The sequence below is a fragment of the Alligator sinensis genome, unplaced genomic scaffold, assembly GCF_000455745.1.
Source record: "Alligator sinensis unplaced genomic scaffold, ASM45574v1 scaffold19_1, whole genome shotgun sequence".
Lineage (NCBI taxonomy): Eukaryota > Metazoa > Chordata > Crocodylia > Alligatoridae > Alligator > Alligator sinensis.
This window is the reverse complement of record NW_005841916.1, coordinates 2,770,951-2,789,945: the sequence shown is the minus strand read 5'-3', so window position 1 is coordinate 2,789,945 and position 18,995 is coordinate 2,770,951. Positions and strand designations below refer to the sequence as shown.

The window sequence follows — 18,995 nt, the reverse complement described above, 5'->3', positions numbered from 1 at the left end:
CGGGGAACGGGCGGCGGCTGCCATCCCCACCCCCGCCCCCCCGCCGCGTCCACAGCTCTCGCGAGAACTCGAACGCTCCGCCCCGCCCCGCCCTCCGGAGGCGCGGGGGCAGCGGGCCAAGTTTCCTTTGGGCAGGTCTACAGTGAAGCAGCACCGCGCCCATGTTTGTCTCGGGAAGGGGCAGGAGGCGGCCACTGACCTGAGCAAAGATGGCCGAAAGCCTGGTCGCCGCGGGGTGACGTCACCTCGCTCCACAAGTGGGGTGGGGCCGCGCTCCACCCATGGCGACAGGCGACCCGCTGAGCCCCGCCCCCGGTTGTCACCGCGAGCCAATGAGCGGCGTGGTCCGCTGGCCTCTCCCCCTCTCGCGAGAGTGGGGAGCTGAGCCCCTTCCTGCAGGCGCCGGCAGAAGGGCGGCAGGTCGCGCCGGCAGCTGCTGTCAGCGGTTGCGCTCCGCTCCCCGGTTCGGCGATGGCGGCCACCGTGGCGGGGCTTCGCGCCTCTTACCACCGCCTGCTCGACCGCATCGAGCTTAAGCTGCCGCCGCGGCTGCGGCCCATCTACAACCACCCTGCAGGTACCGGCCGAGCTGGGGTCACAGTCAGAGTTAGGGTCAAGATCAAGGGTACGGTCGTAGCTAGGGAGGCGCCGTGACCTTGGCGCGGTCCCACCCCGAGGTTGCTCTTGGGGTCGCTCGAGAGACCCCCGGGGGCCCGGCCTGGGATGATGCTGCCCAAGGCTGGGGTCGAGCTCAGCAGGCCTTGGGGGTCCCTTCTCATCCCGCTGCTCTCTGAGTGTGTGACATACTGCCAGGGGGGCACTGAGCCGGGAATGGGGGGAGCTGTGGGCTGGGCTGGTGCCGAGCCACGTCCCTCTGCGTGTGCATGGTGTGATGCTGGCACCGGTTTGGGGCTGGGGACCTGAAGAGAAATGTGTCAGCAGGGCAGGAGGGGAGAGCTGGGGTGGAAGGGAACATCCCGAGGCACAGAGATGAGGACAGTGGTATCGATGATCTGAATGAAACTGTCACCTGCAGCTTCTCGGCCTTTGCCTGCCCGAGACAAAATCCCTCAGCTAGAGTCACTGCTTCATCACAGTTCTCCATGCCATGGCCCCTCTCACAGCTCTGCATCTCTTGGGGTCCTTTGCCAGCAGTGGAGCAGCAGCTGGTTGCTTTGTGCTAGGCTGAGTAGATGCACGCCGGTGATTCTCGAGCAGGAGCTGGAGGACGTGGCACCCTACGCTGCCTTGTGGCCCTTTCAAGGGCACCACACAGTGGTGCTGCAGTGAGACCTGCAGATAAGTCACAATAGAAACCTGAAGGTTTCCCATAAGAAGCAACAGCATTTTAAAATGTTCTGGCCCACTGCAGCATTCCTGTGTTCTTTGCTCTGTTTTCTCATTGTCAAAACCAAAACAGTGGGAAACGCAAGCTGGTATATGCCAAGGGGCGCCTCCAGTCGGCTGAGGGTGCCTGGGTTCTGAAAAGATTGAGGACCTGCTGGCTTATGCTTTAGGATCCTCTGAGCAGTTTATGAAGCTGATGCTGCTGTGATTAAAGGGCCTCTAAAGAGAGAGCAAAACAGTGCAGCTTTTCTTGAAATAAAACCTCTGCCCTCACCTGCTCTGTATTTGCTTACTCCTGCAAACACTGCTTTGTGTTGGTAGTTGGAAGGGGGTTAGTTGGAAAGATTACCAGGCCAAACTCTGGTCAGTTATTTCTTGATATATTTTGCTGCGTATTTTTAGCTGGCAAAACAAAGTGAAAGTATCTTGTCTTCATGCAAATACTGATGCATGGCCTGTGTTTTACCATGGTTGTATGCCTTTGGTATGTATCTATATGGCTGGTACTTTACCATTCCTTTTGATTTTAGGCTCTCCTGCCACTGCTAACTGGCAGGGAATTTGTGACAGTTCAGTCCACCATCCTGTTTGGTGCCTTCTGTGGGTGTAGGAGAGAATGGGAGGCCTTGAGAAAAGAATATGCCAGAAAATACCAGTGGAGCTTGTAGTATAAGAGGAATCGTGCTCACCCACCACTGACGTAGCAAATTCTGCTCTCATGTGCCTGTGTTAAAGGGCAGAAGTTGGCCAAAAATTTCAAGCTATACATATTGAAAGTGGATGTTCTTACTCCTGTGGCCACAATTGATGATAACAAGGGAAACTTCATCAGAGTAAAAACATTTGGAAAAGACAAATAGTATTTCCAGCCTAAAATCTGGTAAACAAACAGATTCCACAGGCATTTGGATAGCTTGCTTGATGAAAAGTTAATCTTTCATGGACTGCTGTTGCTGCCGTTTTCTTTGGATATGTACATGTCCTTGACTCTTCCTCTACTTAGCATGTGCTCTCAGGTGCACTGTGATGATGTAGTGGTGGAACTAGGTGACTGATTAGCTTCCAATAAAGACTGGCTGAATTTGAGGCAGTTTCTTTTTTACAGTGATTTTAGTTACACAGTGCAAAATGTGACTTTTAACAACTTAAGTGTAATTAAATCTGATCCAAAATGATTGGTGAGGCTGCAGATGGAGTACTGCGTCCAGTTTTGAATGCTGCACTTCAAGAGGGATGAGGGTAACCTTGAGAGGGTTCAGAGGAGGGCTACTCATATGGTTGAGGGGCTGCAGGTAAGACCCTATGAAGACAGACTGAGGGATCTGAATCTCTTCAGCCTCTGCAAGAGAAGGCTGACAGGTGACGTTGTGGCTGCCTGCAAACTCATTAGGAGGGGCCAGTGGGGAGTAGGGGACGCTCTGTTTACCAGGGCGCCCCTCCGGGTTACCAGAAATAATGGCCACAAACGAAAGGAGAACAGATTTAGATTGGACATAAGGAAGAAATTCTTTACGGTGAGGGTTGCCAAAATATGGAATGGGCTTCCAAGGGAGGTGGTGCTTTCCCCTACCCTGGAGGTGTTCAAGAGGAGATTAGACAGGTATCTGGCTGGGGTTACCTGACCCCAGCCCTCTTTCCTGCCTGGAGCCGGAGGTCGGACCCGATGATCTACTAGGTCCCTTCCTACTCTAGGAATCTATGAAAATCAATGCCAGTATAACGCACTGGTTTCATTTGATCAGTCTGAACAATTAAACCGATCAAACTTTCCTGTTTAGATGGGCTGTCAGTGTTCAGTGCCTTTGCAATAAAGGTGTCCAAAACGGAATGCCTCGCTGAACTTACCTGAAGTGCAGCTATTTCTGTCTGCTTGCTTTCATAGATGGGGAGCATTACAGTGGCCGCAGAGACTACCACATTTGTTCATTCTTCATCTGAACTGCAGTACTGTATTACAAGCAGGAGGCAATGTTTCACTACCGAGGTTTGAATATCATCTATGGGCTAAGCCAGGGCCACTTTAGGGCAATGAACAGTACCTGAAGTAATAAAATATTGTAGTGATTTTTCTCTTTTTGTACAAATAAATCCCAGGTTGTCCTTATTGACAGCTTCAGTTTTAATACCCATTTGATCATTTTACTGGATGCCTGTTCTGTGGATAGGCCTCTCATCTTCAGAACTCTTGGGCACATTTTGCTAGGACAAAATCCATCCCATATGGAAACAATTAAAAAGCTTTTAATCTCTCCTGGTGAAGTCTGGTTTTATGACTTCACTTAATAACAAGGACATTCCTTCTAGATTATAAATTGCTTGCATCTGCCTAACAAATATCTGTTTACTTTCGACCGGTAGAAACCTTCCAGCTGAATACTGATCCCCGTTTTCAAAAAACCTTCTGTTCTGTTAGTCTTTCAGCAACAAAGGTTGCCCAAGGACAGTGATGATGTCTGACAAATGAGAGGTAACCAGCTGAAGTCAAGTCCACTGGGTCCAAATTAGACAAAGCCTTGTTGGCCAACTTTTAGAAGCGAGTCACTTTGTCTCGGAATACTCAGGGCCCAGAGTCACCTCTGGGATGATTATTGCCATCTGGATGAATGCCATTCAGTCCATTTAGTTAATATGCTCTTGTAAACTCAGGTGGCTTTCATTTTTCTTCTCTTTATAGGAACTGGTTGTATTTCATTTTGATTAACTGGTAATTTATTTCATTTTTTCCGTAATTTCTTGTCTTGTAAAGAGCCTTGCAAACCACCTCCTCTGTTCATTGTCACCATTACCATATCCATCTTAAAACTCCATGCATTTAGGAGAGCAATCAAAAGATATTCCAAAACTCATGGCTTTAAAAACTACAACCTAGCTTTTCTGAAGCCTTTTCCTCAAGTGTGTGTACTGGTTTCTTGGATTGGTAGCTGATAGGGTGCCCTTGTTTAAGAGGGGAAGACATTTAGAGGAAATTGCACAGAAAAGGGGTGTTTACACCATGCATGTTTTTAAGTTTGCAAGTACAGTCAATTGCTAAACAACTTGAACAGACAACTTCCTGGGGGCTGGAATATAACTGCCTAGCACAAGGAGTGACAAAGAGCCCTGTCATAATCTTGAAGAAATAAGCATGTTTAAAACCATGGTGATTGGAAAGATGCCCCAGATGTGCTCAGACTTGCAAGAGGAAAACTTCTGAGTGGAGGGCCCTTGATGCAGCAGACGCTGCCTTCTGTCTCTTGGATCGTGGCTGAGTTCTTCTTGGGTCCTTCTGCTTCTCCTTTTTCACTGTTGCAAGACCTACAAGTCCAGTCTGAGGAGCATTCATAGCCCTAACTTAAAGCTTTAAATAATAAGAATGTGATTTGCAGGTGGTGTAGCTCCTCAACTCCAGTGTTACACCTGGCTCCAAAATAAATACTGCTACACTCTCTTCTGCAGGGCTTCTCCAGGCATCTTCCCCAGTAAGATCCAGATGCAGAGAAAGAAAGGACATCCAATTTTGTGGCTGATGCTGCCACCAACTGTAAACTGTGGAAGTGGAAGAGACTAAAAGATTGAGAGAAGGGAAAAAGCTTATAAGAGTAAGAACATAGATGATGGTTCTTTCAACCCTGGGCAGGGAAACAATTTGGTAACTTCTTAGCAGAAGTGTTCAAACCTGATTTGGCAGAGAAACATAAGGCCCAAGTAGAAAAGGCTTTTTCTTGGCACTGTTTGCAATATAATGATAAGCTACACTTGGGAAGCTTTCTTTTGGTATAGTAAAAAAACATTTGATACATTATATTGGTTTTTATTGTGCATGGTGTGGTCATGAGTGCTTTTAATCTTTAACTATTTGGGGAGGTGGAGGGTATAATGAAGTTTGCAGTTTAGAAAAAAAAAATCTATGTAGAAGTTCAAACAGGCAGTGCAGTGCCTATTGTAAAACTGGGTCTGAAGATCTAGTAGTATATTAAACAGAGACCTTGTCAGGAGCATTGTCAGGCCAAATGCTGCAACTAGCAGTGTTCATACAGTACAGAACCTCCATTTTAGTTTTCATACGTACCAAATAACTGCCTCCTAATGAATCTTTATGGATAGTACTGCTACAGTATGCTACTGCTATTCATGATAAAATGGCATTTTTACTAGAGTGTAAGCTTAAAGTAAATCAAACTTGGGGCATGAGTCTCCAATACACCAGAAGACAAAATACTTGAACTACTTGAGCCAAAATACTTTAGTTATCTCTGAGCCTTCTGGACTCAAGGTGGCCATAGGTGCTTGATACTACAGGAATTTTTCTGTTAAAGTCACTGACACTTGCTCTGGTTCTGCTGCTGTACCTTGCTAGGCACCTCTTTCTGTGCTTGCCAGCTAGAACACACACATTTAAAAAAACAGGTTGCCTGTTCCAAGTTCTGCTAGAATGGTCACAAAACTACAGTGTTTCTCTTTAGAAGGAATTGTATAAAAGCAGAAAGAGGTCTGTCTAAGAGGGAAATTAAATTGCCATTTTTGTGCCGTACTTCCAGATTCTTCTACAAAGTATGGAATGGATGTTTGTTGACCATAATTTCATAATATTGCATGTTGATTACAAAAGGAAAAATCTAAAAAAGACCGCTTACACAAGTCAGCAAAATAAAACTCCCTTAAAGAGAGTATGTTATATATTGTAAGCAAAGTACTGCCCAATGAGAGAGAGATCAGATATCTATCGCTAAGATGATGATGATGATGATGATGATGATAATAGCTGTCTAAATTCCAGATCTCCCAAGTTCTTGGGACTTTTTCCCCCATTTGTTTAGTAAAAAGCTAGCTTTAAATTCTGTAAGTCTAGAGACAATGTTTCCTAGAACTTAGTATTGGCAATCTGCCAGGAAAAGAGGCATTTGATAGCATCATGAGATTCAGCTGTACGAATTCTACCACAGTCTAACAGCATTAGTGAACACTTCTGGTTTCCAAGATGTGTTTGACAGTAATGTGGATACAATAAATGAACCCCTAAATGTACCTTGTGTACCTGCGCTTTGGAAAATTTGCAGATCGGATGACAAGCTGAATGGGATGGAGGCTTTAATCTGTTACGACACTGCAGTGTTGTCAAATTGACTTAGCTCTTGGGAATGGATTATTCTTTCCATTTTCAGTTTGCCTCCTACTTTGCCAGTTTGCTTAACAGCACTGGACTTTGTACCATATGGGAAGAACAGTGTGTTGCAAACTTGCACTAACTATTGAGACCCTCAATGGAGCGTAAACATGCTTGACAGGCAAGCTACCAACTCGGGCACCTAACTTCTGCCACTTGTGTTGATAAGGATACAAAAACACAGAGGCATTTTTCACCCCATGTCTGATTTTGGGGGATGGGGGGGTGGATACTGTACTCCCAGTCAGAGACCCTAAGCAGGTCTGAACCTACCATGTTTTGAATGAGACAGACTCAAGGTCATAGTTTTTCTTCTTTTCTAGACTATGAATGGTAGCTCTGCTGGGCGAAGTCCAACATGAATAATCACCATGGCTTCCCTGAATTCTACTTGCATTTTTAATTGTAGCCTTTTTCTTCACTTGCTAACAGGCTACAGCAAATCTCCTTGAAGCTTAGGTGGGTGGACAGTAGTTATTGCCTCATTAGTACTGTCCTAAGGACAAAAGGCAATTGAATGTACTGGCTAGATCAAGTCTTTTTATGGCAAAACTTGCTGTAAGAGTGGATCTATGAGTAATGCAGGTTTCCAAGTACTGCTAGCCAGGAATCTACTTTTTGCTTCCCTACTATAGCTGTTCCTTCACCTAATGTTAAGTTAAGACGGGTTCCATGGGTTATGACCTTAGACTCATCATTGTAATAAAGTGTTTTTATTTTATATACGATGTGTGTTTATATACGATGTGTGCTGGATGCAAGGCATGGTACGACTTGCAGAAATTGTTAAAATATGGTGGTACAGATATGTGTAAGGGCATAACAAACTCTACAGTTGCTTAAATATTTCACTCTTTTTCAGGTCCCAAGACAGTGTTTTTCTGGGCGCCTGTTATGAAATGGGTAAGTATGGAATAGCAATGTGTGTGGCTGGTACACATACCTTTTCTGCAGGTCTGAGAGTTACCTTCCTCAACCCAAAAGGAATATGACCTAGTCCTGTTCAGTGTCTGTGCCCTAGGTTATTCAGGTTAGATTTGTTATTAAGACTTTAGTTAAGATGTTTAGATGTGAAGAAGCACACTGAGTGCAGCTCTGGGAGTGGGGCAGGAGGGGTTGTAGGTGCAGTGTACTGGAGCTAATACTGTTGTGAAAGCAACTTACCCTTCACTAACCTCTAGGAGTTAAGCATTTCCCTTGAGGCCTCTGTTGTGAAATAGAATCCTGCCCATGGTCTGCATAAGCCAGGTCCAATACAGACTTTCTCTCTGAAACACAGTATCTTAACAATCCAACAATATTTTCTCCTGCAAGTCAGACAGCTTGAACAGATCTTCAGATAGGGAGGGCTATAAGGTTATTTTGAACAAGTGGTGTCTCCACCCTATTGAAGGGTAGTGTAGAATAGAGTTTGACTTGATAGGCTATTCATGCCAAGAGGTATTTACGCTTCTTCAGTAACTTTAGATGTGTTACCTGTGCAGTGTGTTAAGCAAAGCTTGCACTAGTATTGTAACAGTCAAAAAAAGTTAAAACAACTCAATTAAATGGCCTTCATAGTGCAGCTCCCAACTTGTAGTTCTGCTGTTCTGAAATGTAGTGGCTTGAATCCATAAGGCAAGTCCACTCTCAGGGTCTCTGACTACATACACACATTCAAATAACTTGGTGGAATTCTCCCAGGTTTGTTCTCCTGGTAAAGAAATTTACCCAGAGCCACATGTACAGCCATTCAAATGCTGAGTCCCTGACAAATGGAGAGTTTGTAGTACTGATGACACTGTGCAGCCCAGGGCAGGGGGTTGCCACTGCTAACATTGCTTGACACTGTTCCTTAGTCTCCCTGGCAACAGATCTGGTTGGCTGACCCGGACTTGCCCATGGTCAGCCTGTGTTTCCCTGAAGCACAATGGGGAGATTGTGAAGGGAGCATGTTCTCTCTGCTGAAGTATCAGACTCCAGCAGGGGACAAAGTCTTCCTGGGAGGGAGGGGAGAAATTCTGGAGGACTGTTTTCTCTTCTGAGACAAACCACAGCATATATAGACAACTCTCATGGGAATGATTTAACCCTGGTTGTTCCCAAGTTATTTTTCTCTTGGAGCAGCCATTTTTACCATGGGACAAAAGGTCCGAACATCTGTACACTCACGTTTTCTCCTGGGAGAGCAGCAACTCTTCCAGGAGAAACTGAATGTCTGTATGAGGCCATTATCTCAGACCCTGGATCTAAGCCATGTTAGTGCTTTTGGTCCAATGTTGCCATTGGCACAGTGTCAAAAATATGAGCCAGCTAGTATTTGTGGAACAGCGTCATGAAAATATTTACCAGCTTTCATGTATCGGGTAATATGACAGGCAAATGACTCTCCCTGCCACCTCCAGTCCATAGCTTCAAGCAGACTCTCCTGTTCACTGCTTCTCTACCAGTCAGGCTCTGTATGAATATTGTGCGTAGATTATGGAAGCATAGAAAGCACTCTACTGGATTCATACTGGAGTATCATTCTGATAACACAAAAGTGATAAAATGACTCTACCCTTCCATAGTGGTGAGGAGCTTGCTGTGTTAATCTGTATTAAGCCATGTGAACTACATTCATGATGCAGTGAGGATACACTCCCAAGCCTCAATCAATCAAAGTAAAGGACTCCTTACTGGTACTAGTAGTTTTCAAACTAAGTTGTTCTGTAGCAGCCACTAGACTACAAGTGACTACTAAGGAAGCTTCTTTCCAGCAGGGGGCAGGTATTCTGCCTTGACGGTCACTTGTATATTGCCTACCTGTTCTTCTAAAACTCTGCAATGCTATAATAAAGAAATTACTTTATCCCAAGAGTGGGAATATAGTATTTGTAATGACCGGTCACTTCTGTGGTTTATCTCGTCTCATTCTCAGTGTTCAGCACTGAGATAACCATTATCAAACAGAGAGAGTAATCTTGTTCCTTCCTGCTAGCGGCCTGTGCTGTGACGCTTGAGTGTCTGTCCATTATATTACCCAGTTTTGTAACAGTGGATGTCATTTATCCACATAAATATCTCTTTAGTCTTTCAATTTTGCTGAGTATCTGGCCTCTTCTTGTGGTAATGAGTTCAACCAGTTGCCTTTCATAAATGCTACAAGTAGGAAATGGGTTGAAATTGAAAGCCAAGTTTTAAGTGACATCCCTTTTATCTAAAAAACTAGACAACTAGGAATACTCAAATGACTTTTTTATAAGTCTGTCATGTTGCCTTTCTCTAAACAGTCCTATCTTTTGTTTCGTCCAGTGGAAGTCTCTTCGTGCCTATAACTTGCATAGCCTCTTCTCACACTCTGACACCAGAACTGAAAGCAGTTTTGGGTAGTTTCTGACCCTAGATTTAATACAATAACATACCTTTATTTTCTATCTTTATTTTATTTTATTTTTTTTGGATCTTAACATTGTTTTGTCTGGCCTTTCTTGTCCACTTCATCTTTACCCAAAACTCTCATCAGTCAGGACAGCAAGATCCAGGACTATTTTTTTCCTGTAGAAGTCCAATAAAATTAAAGTGCTGCAGTGTCTGTAAGTATTAGTGATGTTCTTTTATGCTGTCCATACAGAATGGTCTCTCCTGTTGCTTCAGTGTCTGGGTGTCATAATAGTAAGCTCTTTGCATCTAATGTACATATCCAAATTCAAAATGTTTGGAAAACACTTCACATGGGTCTGGATTTTGAAAGCTTGAGTGTTAAAATTGAGTTTTCTGTAGGAACATGTTTGCAGGAAAACTAAATCTCAAGTGAAATAATCTGGGGTAGCTGCTGTCTCTTGAAGCGGGGGTTGGCATGGTCTTACAGGGTGGGGGGTCACTAATAGAGCCTGGCTTTAAGTGCAGGCCACTTCCAACCCATCCCACTCCACCACTGTTGAAATGTTGCAGAAGCTCCCTGGCTCAGTGGGCTGGATAAAATGGCTCTGGAAGTGGCCTGTAAGCTCCAGGCTGCTGGCTCCTGTTCTAAAGAATCTTTCTGTGGGGATACACTGGCACTGTTCTGTATCTGTTGCCCCTCCTCTCCACAACCCCCGCCCCCATGAAATGACCATTTCAGCAATCGCAAATGGACAGCTCAGGATATGACATCTGGCTCCTGCCCACCTTCTCTTAGTAACACAACTAACTTGAATTAGGAAGTGTGCAGGTACAGCACCTAGTGCCAGGGGCCTCTGAGCCATACTGTCAGAAGCATGCACAAGAGTGAGCATAAATTCCCAGCTCAGTGAAGTTTGCTTTATCTCATTTTTACAGGGTTTGGTATGTGCTGGAATGGCAGATATGACAAGACCAGCAGAAAAATTGAGCACAGCACAGTCTGCAGTGTTGACGGCTACAGGTAAAAATGTTCTGTTACTACACACCTCTTAGTGCCTAAAAAGCATTTTAAAAAATTTTTATCTTATCCATTTAAAAAAAATAATCAGTAGCTAAGCCTCAATTAAATAGTAAATTGACCGTCTAGAAAGATAATCATAGTAGTATAAGATGCAAAGTTTTTTAACTTATACCTGCTATTAAAATACCTCCCTCTCTCTAGAAGCCCAGGTATTTTCTATTAACATTACTTGGTAGATTGGGGTGTCAAAAATCCAGCCTGCAGAGCCATATCATCTAGCCCCCAGTGCTTCCCATAGGTCTTGGAGTAACCCAAAGGCAGCATGTTGGGCATGCTGAATGGTCCCATGCGTTGCACATGGTGCCTGCTCCAGCTCAGATCCTGGAGCAGCAAAACAGCTTCTGCATGCAACACAGACTGATGGTAGTGGCACCAGGCCCATGCAGGACAGCCCTGGAGGAGAACCAGGCCTTGGGCAGTGCCCACTCCAGCCACTCCAGGATACATGCTGGATCTGGAATGCAGGGCCAGTCTGTCCGACCTGCAAACCAGTACTGTACCACTCCACCAGGAGAACTTGCAAATATTGGTCGTGATGGTTAAGAGAATTTGCACATATTTGGGGGGCTTGTCCGTGAAGGAAGTTAAAGCAATACCAGTCACAGCAAAGTTTATCATAGAGGTTCAAGTACCCCTTGGTGTGTGCACAGAACTTCTAAAGAGTATATAAGAGGAAGGAATGGGAAAGAGAAGGAAGAAAAAGAAACATATCCATAAACAATAGTGTAGGAGTAATGACAGTATTAGTCTTATTTACACAGAATCATGGGTGCACACTAGTATACAACTTAAGGGGTTTCAGACAAATACATAACTTTTGATTTCATTTGTGTAACTATAGAAGCCATTTTAGCAAGAAAAAAACAAACAAAAACCACCCTTATTTTAGTATAAGTATCCATGTAAAGTCACAGGGTTGGAAGAGACTTTTAAGGATCATCTGGTCCTTAACTTGCAGTTGTACCAATTGAAAACTACTTCTACTGACTTGTTCTGGGGCTGTCGGTTAACTTACACGATTAATGTGAAAACAAATTAACGTGTTAATTTTTTTAATCATTCATATAGTTTTGACCAGGGGAGTGGACCAGCTGGAACCTATGCACACAGCCCCAACCATGGCCTGCCCAGTGCCTGCTCCAGACTCATCTGCCCATGCTAAGCAGCAGTGGCAGCAACCTGGCAAAAGCTGCTACTCAGCATAGGGGAAAAGCGGCCCCTTTTCCTTACTGCTGCCAGGCCATTCTTGCTGCAGCCTCCCAGAGCCTGCACCCAGGTTGCCCTGCAGCTTCTCTCTGCTGCTGTCACTGCTGCCTCTGAGCTGCCCAGCAGGGCAGCAGTGGCAGTGCAGAGGAGCCACAGGGCAGCCCAGGCACGGGCTGTAGGCAGCTGCAGCATGAAGGGCCTGGCAGTGGTGAAGGGGAGGGGCTGCTTTTCCTCTGCACTGAGCAGCAGCTCCTGCCTGGCTGCTGCCACTGCTTAGCATGGACAGGTGAGTTTGGAGCAGGTGTGGGGTGAGGTGGGCCAGTCAGAGCCATTTACATGGATTTCAGATGGTCTGCTCTAGCCAGGGCAAGTCAGGAGAGGGCGTGGGATGGGCCAGGGTTGGTGGTGGTGGGGAGGAGCCACAGGGTACATGGACTGGGCTTTTGGTGGGGTGGAAGGGTGCTGACAGTTGTTTAACTGTGATTAAAACTGCAATTAATTGAGATTGATTTTTTTTTTAATAGTTTGTCAACCATAGTTTGTAAATGTAGGCTGTTTCTTCTCTTTCCAATAAACTCAGTAAAATGCAGCACTGACTTACACAGCTCTAGATAAGGACCTAACAAAATCATGGTGGAAGTGCACTGCACAGTAGCTCCTTTAATCTTGCTCGTTTTGCCACAGGGTACCCCGTCCCTGGTTGGTGGAGGGTCCTGGTAGCCCCACTGCTTACTGCTGATAAACTGGGAGGCAAAAACTGCAGTTTTAAATATGCTATGGATTCATAGATTGTAAGGCTGGAAGGGATCTCAGAATATCATTGGGTCCAGCCCCCTGCACCAGGCAGGAAAGACAGGTGGGGGTCAGGTGACCCTAGCAAGGTGACCATCCAGTCTCCTCTTGAAGATTTCCAGGGTAGGTGATTGCACCACCTCTGGAGGGAGCTTATTCCACAGTCTGGACACTCTGAATAAGTTTTTCCTGATGTTGAGCCTCAAACAGTCTTCCAGGACTTTGTGGCCATTACTCCTGGTTTTGCTCAAGGGTGAACAGTTGTTCACCAAGCCCTTGATGTATTCCCCTGATGTAGCAGTAAGCTGCTACCAAGTTCCCTCTGAGCCTTCTATTTTTCAGGCTGAAGAGTCCCAGGTCCCTCAGCCTTTCCTTGTATGGCTTGCTGGGGGCAGGGGGCACGGCAGCATGAACTTATATAAGTTTTATAAATATATAACTTAATAAAATATAAAAAGTAAAATCTGTTTTTTGTCATTTGAAATTCATCAGTCACTCTTGATGGGCAATTTCCTAGTATGTATACATATTTTTTTGTTTGTTTGTTTGAATATTGAGAATAATTCTGTTGTTCTACAGGCCTTATTTGGTCAAGATACTCTCTAGTCATCATACCTAAAAACTGGGGCCTGTTTACCGTGAATTTCTTTGTTGGCTGTGCTGGTGGTTCCCAGCTCTTTCGAATATGGAGGTATGTACTAGAAACTAACAGGAGGATTCTCATTACTTAAATAAAAAAGCTATTCTAGGTGGCTTCTGCATTTCCGTTGTTCATCATTGGGAGGGGTTGGGGGTGGGGAGGAAGGCACTTTAATTAGCGCTAATTAAAGTGTTCAGTGTCAGATGCATCAGTGTCCCTGTGCTGAAAAATGGCAGTGGAGCACTTCTGAAATAAAGCTCCTCGAACAAACTTTAAAGCACTCTGCTGCCATTTTTCAGCATGGGGACGCTGATGCACGTGACACTAGAATCTGCTGGAGCACAGTAATTACCACGCTCCAGCAGACTCTATTAATTGAGTCTGCTTCAATGCTCTGTAATTACAGCATGTCAGAGCAGCCTCCCTGCATGTGTATAGGAGCCTTTATTAGGCACATCTACACAAGATGCAATTATTCAATAGAATAATTTTACTGCGCATTAATACATCATGGCAAAAGCCATGCCAATGCACAGTAGAACTAGTCTATTATGCATTAGCATCATCTAAAAGATGTGTGCTGCTGCTGCACAGTAGTGCTGATTATGGCACATTTAAGTTGGTACCTGTTATTACAGGTACCAAACTTAATGCACTGTAATTATAGCACATTAATGCACATATAGATGTGCCCTGTTTCTGCTATTTTAATCAGGCTTAAAGAAATTACTTGCATAAGTGAAAACTTTTGCCAAACGCAATTATCAACTTGCTTTTTGGCCAGTTTTTTTTCAACAAGTTGACTTTAAGATTGTAGATCAATTTAAAGTACAATTAAAATGAATTCAGGGATGCTGACAACTTGAAAGTTTAGTTGCTATCCAGGATTTGAACCATCATCCTGGGTGTCTCCTTGTAAATCTATGCCTGATTCTAAAGGACTGTGGCAATTAATGATGTCATTAAGGGCAAGAGGCCTGAACCAAACCCCTTTTTCCCCTACTGCCAATTACATACTTTGGTAGACTTTGAACTGCTGTCCCTTAAATTCTGGTTGGTTCTTCTTTGAGCATGATTAGTGAAAAGATCTCCAGGAGTTTCTCTGTTTTAAAAGTCACACCAGTTCTGTAAATTGCTACTGCAGTGATGAGCTAGAATAAAGCCAGAAGCTGCCACTTCATTAAGGAGTTCAATGTTTGTTCAGCTGCTTGGGAGCCTTTGTTAGTAATTTTGAGGCAAGGATTTTTAGGGTAACTTTTTTATTAGACCAACTGCATGGTTGGGATAAAGTTAGACAAGCTGTTGGATGCAAGCCACCAGATGAAGAATGCCTAGCATTTGACAGTTAGTTTACCTCCTAGTGTGGGTAAGGATATTCAGTAGTGGGATCACATGGTTTATAAGTTAAACAATGTGAACTGCAAGCAGTACCATTACTATTTGAGAGAGTAATATTATGAAGGTGTTCCAAAGACAGCATGCTTTCAAACTCTACTTCAGTTTACTATATGCCGACTTTGCTTATGTTTTTTTCTACAGATATAATCAGGAACTAAAGGCAAAGGAACAAGAACAGCAGCATCAGAAAGAAGCTTAACCCTACTGACTGAATCCAGCCACACACACTTTCCAGTGGGACCCAGCTTGACTGGTTTTAATCTTTTTCTCTGTGAAGAGAAAACATAACCTTTCTAAATGTCTAGAGAACAAACATTTCTATCACTGGAGATAATATGCAGTGCCTCTACATATTTACGTAAAATATAACGTTTAAATTATAGTTGATGTAACCAACTGTCTTGAGTGAGTATGCTTTGTATTTTGCCTTTTGGAAGAAACTGGTTCTTCAATGATTGGTGGCTTAGCAAATTGTCAGAACCAGTTCTGGCATCCATTGAAATCTGACTGCTGGCAAGGTGACATCCCTACACAAATTAAAACAAGCTCTTGAAAATCTAAGACTAGTCCTTCAAAATTAGATGCACTGTGTAGCAAGTGCAAGTCTTACCTACCAACTATCATATGGCATTAGAGCAGCACTCTTGCTTTCAAGACCATGACTCCTGTGTTTCTTTCCCCCCAACACCTCCTTTTCTAGGACTGTGGTTTGATTCTTTCCATTGCCCCATTCTGTATTTCTTCTGACTTGTTTTCTTGCAAGATGCATGAGGCCTCCTTTTCTCCTTTTGATGATCAGTTTCCATTTGCATTCTCAGTTGGCCAGTGCCCATTGCTGTCCAATTTATTTTGCAAAGTAATTTCTGAGCATTTAATTGGCCATTCACTTTATAGGAGTGGAGAGAGGCTGGCAGAAGCCTTTCCAATTGCTATCATTGTAATTTCTTGTATCCGCAAAAATAAGGAGCATTTATGAGTAAGACTGTTGCACAGCTCCTCCCCCCCAATCCCAAAACGTTCAGATAGGATCTAGGAAATGTGCCTAATGCAAGATAAACCCCCACCTGCAAGGAGCTTGCAGCCAGGAGAGAACTCACTAGGAAACACAGGAGTCACCTTCCTGTTGTGGAATGAAGTAGTGGTCATGCATAATGTCTACACACACAGACCAGGTGAACTGCTGCATCATTACTCCATTAAATTGTATGATAGTCAAAACCAAAATCCTGAGTTCCTGCTTTAACCATTACCTGCTCCTTCCTCAATACAGCATGCTTAGCAATTCAAAAAGCACTGTACTAACCGTGCCCATCTACCAGAAAGTCACCCTTTTCCCTGAATTATGGCCAGCGCAAAGCAGGGAGGTACACAGCCAGCTCTAGATGGTTAAGGAAACAAAGCAGACCACTTTCAAAGAGTTGTTTGGATTTCACCATAAAGCAGAGGCCTGATTACACTGTAGGAACCCCCATAAAAACAACAGAACACAGGCTCTGATCAGCATGCAAGGTGCTTGTGAAAGACACCTTACTCTCTCCTTTTCCCAGGCTAAGTTAAAAGAGCAATGATGGCTCTACACCAGGGGTGGGCAAAATGCGGCCTGCAGGCCAGACGCACCCTGCCAGGCCATTCTATCCAGCCTGTGGGGCCCCTAAAAAGCTTAGAAAATTAATATTTATCTGCCTGTCATGAAGCCCTCGATGGCTTGCCAAAACTCAGTAAGTAGTCCTCCGCCCAAAATAATTGCCCACCCCTGCTCTACAATGATTGCAAGTTAAAATTAAGCTAGAAATTAAAATGTTTCTAACCTGTAAGGACAGATGTTCTGAACCAGCCTTCCAAAAGGCATAGCACGAGCCACATAAAAACCTGAGATAAATAAATAATCCCATTCCTAAATTTATGCTTCAACATAGCTGCTCACAAGAGCAGGATACTGCAGTCCAGTATATAAGGTACTTCACAGTCCTGTGTTTCTATATGGTTCTGAGGAAAGCCCATTGTTGTGTATTAACAGCAAACCAGGGTAGAGTCCCAGGTCATATATGCTGTGTTTCATAAATTTTAAGCCCAGAAGGGACTCTGTACTCTAGTCCAAGCTTTTTAACAATTAGCATTTGCTGAGGCAGGCTCTCCTAGCGGGGAGAGCTGTTTAACCACTGACCTATTTAATCTAGGTCAGGGGTTCTCAACTTTTTTACTCAAGGCACTGCTCAAAAAGTGCCACACCTTAGTTTCACTTGTTTTTAACTACAGATAAGTAACAGAGCAATTCTTTGGTGGCAAAGAACTCAGAAAAACCACAACAGGTCAATGTTTTGATGCTATGGATTCCTATTTGAAATCTCAGGGTTCATCTTGTAAATCATGGTGCAGGAGTCTGCATATCTAACACTAATTTTAGCACTGTATCTTTTAAAAGGATCATAGGGCATCCTAGATTTGAGAATCACTAATCTGCCATATTTACCTGAATCCAAGACAACTCTTAAATTAAGATGATCCCCCAATAATTAGACTGTAGACATGGAAAATGTATACACTGGTTATAATTTTCCAAGTATAGAATTATTGGAGCATTGTTTTAAAATTTGTCATCCCTTCCCTACCCCACCCTCATTGCTGCAGCAGGGAGACAGGCCCACTGTAGTGGGGAAGGCAGTGGATAGGAAGGGGGGCAGTAAGCAACCAAAATCAGATCCACAGCACCCCCTTCTCCCCCTGCAGCCTTGTATTCAAATCCAAGATAGGAGAAAAAAGATCTTTATGTTAAATGGGGGGACCTCATTTTTTGAGTCAAGTAAATAGTAAGTACTTTTTGTCAACAAATACTGAAAAGCCCTCTGCTAAGCATGTTTATCTCTTAGTTGACTGAAGTCATCCCACCTGTTATTCCTAGGTCTGCTACCAACTTGCTGAGCAAGTTGCTGCATACACCACTAACCAGTTCCTGTAGCTTGACCATGGAGATCACTTCCCAACCTCACAAGGAATCCTGCATTTTAATGTGTGCACGGTACTCCTAACACCCCTCCCCCCCAATAGTTTCTCCAGCCATGCAATATGTTCTGATACCGGGTCTCATATCAGTTGGAGAGAAGTGGATAACATTTCCTTTGGAGAGTCTGAACCTGTACAGAAGGCAACTTTTGTGTTTGTCTTCCTCCTCCATCCTGATCCATAACCAGCTCTGATTTGTGTAACAGATTACAACAGACAAACAATGGAAAAAAAAGTGTATTAAAATATTCATAAGATTACAATAGAAAACATGAAAGTCAGTTCAAGAAAAAAAATGTCCAGTACAATTGTGTCCAAATCAGATTAATCTATCAAAGCAAAGCACAAAGAACAATTGTTATCACTTGATTTTTCACAGCCTTAAAATTTCTATTGGGAGCCCTGTGGTGTGCACCTGGCTTCCTCCCCACAAAGATTATACACCCATTTTAGAGGCGTTTGTCCTGCTCTTTCTATCCCCCAAAACTTGGCAGAGCATTGGTGTGGTTCCTTCTCATTTGAGGAAGGTATTTTCCAAGTCAATGATTTGCAGGAATGAGGGGACCTGTCTTTGCCCCAACATGGGGACAGCTGCTTTGGAAGGAGATAAACAAGACTGCACAGCACATTCACCCCAGAAGGCAGTGAGCTTACAAACAATTTACGTTCCAGTTTTAAAAAGTGCAGAAATCCCTTAAAAATGAAAGGGTTTATTAACTTTGTGCTATTGCGAAGAGGGGAAATGGAAGCCTTAAGACAGGTATGATAACTGAGTATAGTAGTTTAATGACATGGTATCTCACATATCACATTGCATGTGGTCTACATGCTGCCACCCTAGGGGAATATGACTGCCCCCAGAAATGTCAGATACTTTCCCAGATTCTCAACTAAAGATCTATGAAAAAGAAGGAAAGCCCACCACCCTTTTCACACACATACTAGAAAAATCCTTCATTTGGAGGTCCTAGACAAATATAAGAATAATGTAAACTCTGAGCAAGATTTAGAAACAAGATTCTTGGGTCATTAAAACTATGAAAAAC

General features: G+C 43.8%; 1 protein-coding gene across 1 annotated transcript; it reads left to right on the top strand.

Moving 5' to 3' along the window:
- Positions 1–377: 377 nt before the first annotated feature.
- On the top strand, positions 378–16,173 carry MPC2 (mitochondrial pyruvate carrier 2). Its single transcript, XM_006018895.3, has 5 exons — positions 378–577; positions 7,353–7,393; positions 10,769–10,853; positions 13,491–13,602; positions 15,091–16,173. Exons 1-5 carry the CDS (start codon positions 472–474, stop codon positions 15,146–15,148), a joined length of 402 nt encoding a protein of 133 aa, XP_006018957.1. The 5' UTR covers positions 378–471; the 3' UTR covers positions 15,149–16,173.
- The last annotated feature ends 2,822 nt before the right edge of the window (positions 16,174–18,995 follow it).

What these genes read in the sequence shown, in the direction of transcription:
- MPC2 (XM_006018895.3), top strand. Translation starts at nt 472, where the DNA reads ATGGCGGCCACCGTGGCGGGGCTTCGCGCCTCTTACCACCGCCTGCTC. An exon ending in GGGCGCCTGTTATGAAATGG is followed by an intron (nt 7,394 to 10,768) that starts GTAAGTATGGAA and finishes TCATTTTTACAG; the next exon opens with GGTTTGGTATGTGCTGGAAT. An exon ending in TGCAGTGTTGACGGCTACAG is followed by an intron (nt 10,854 to 13,490) that starts GTAAAAATGTTC and finishes GTTGTTCTACAG; the next exon opens with GCCTTATTTGGTCAAGATAC.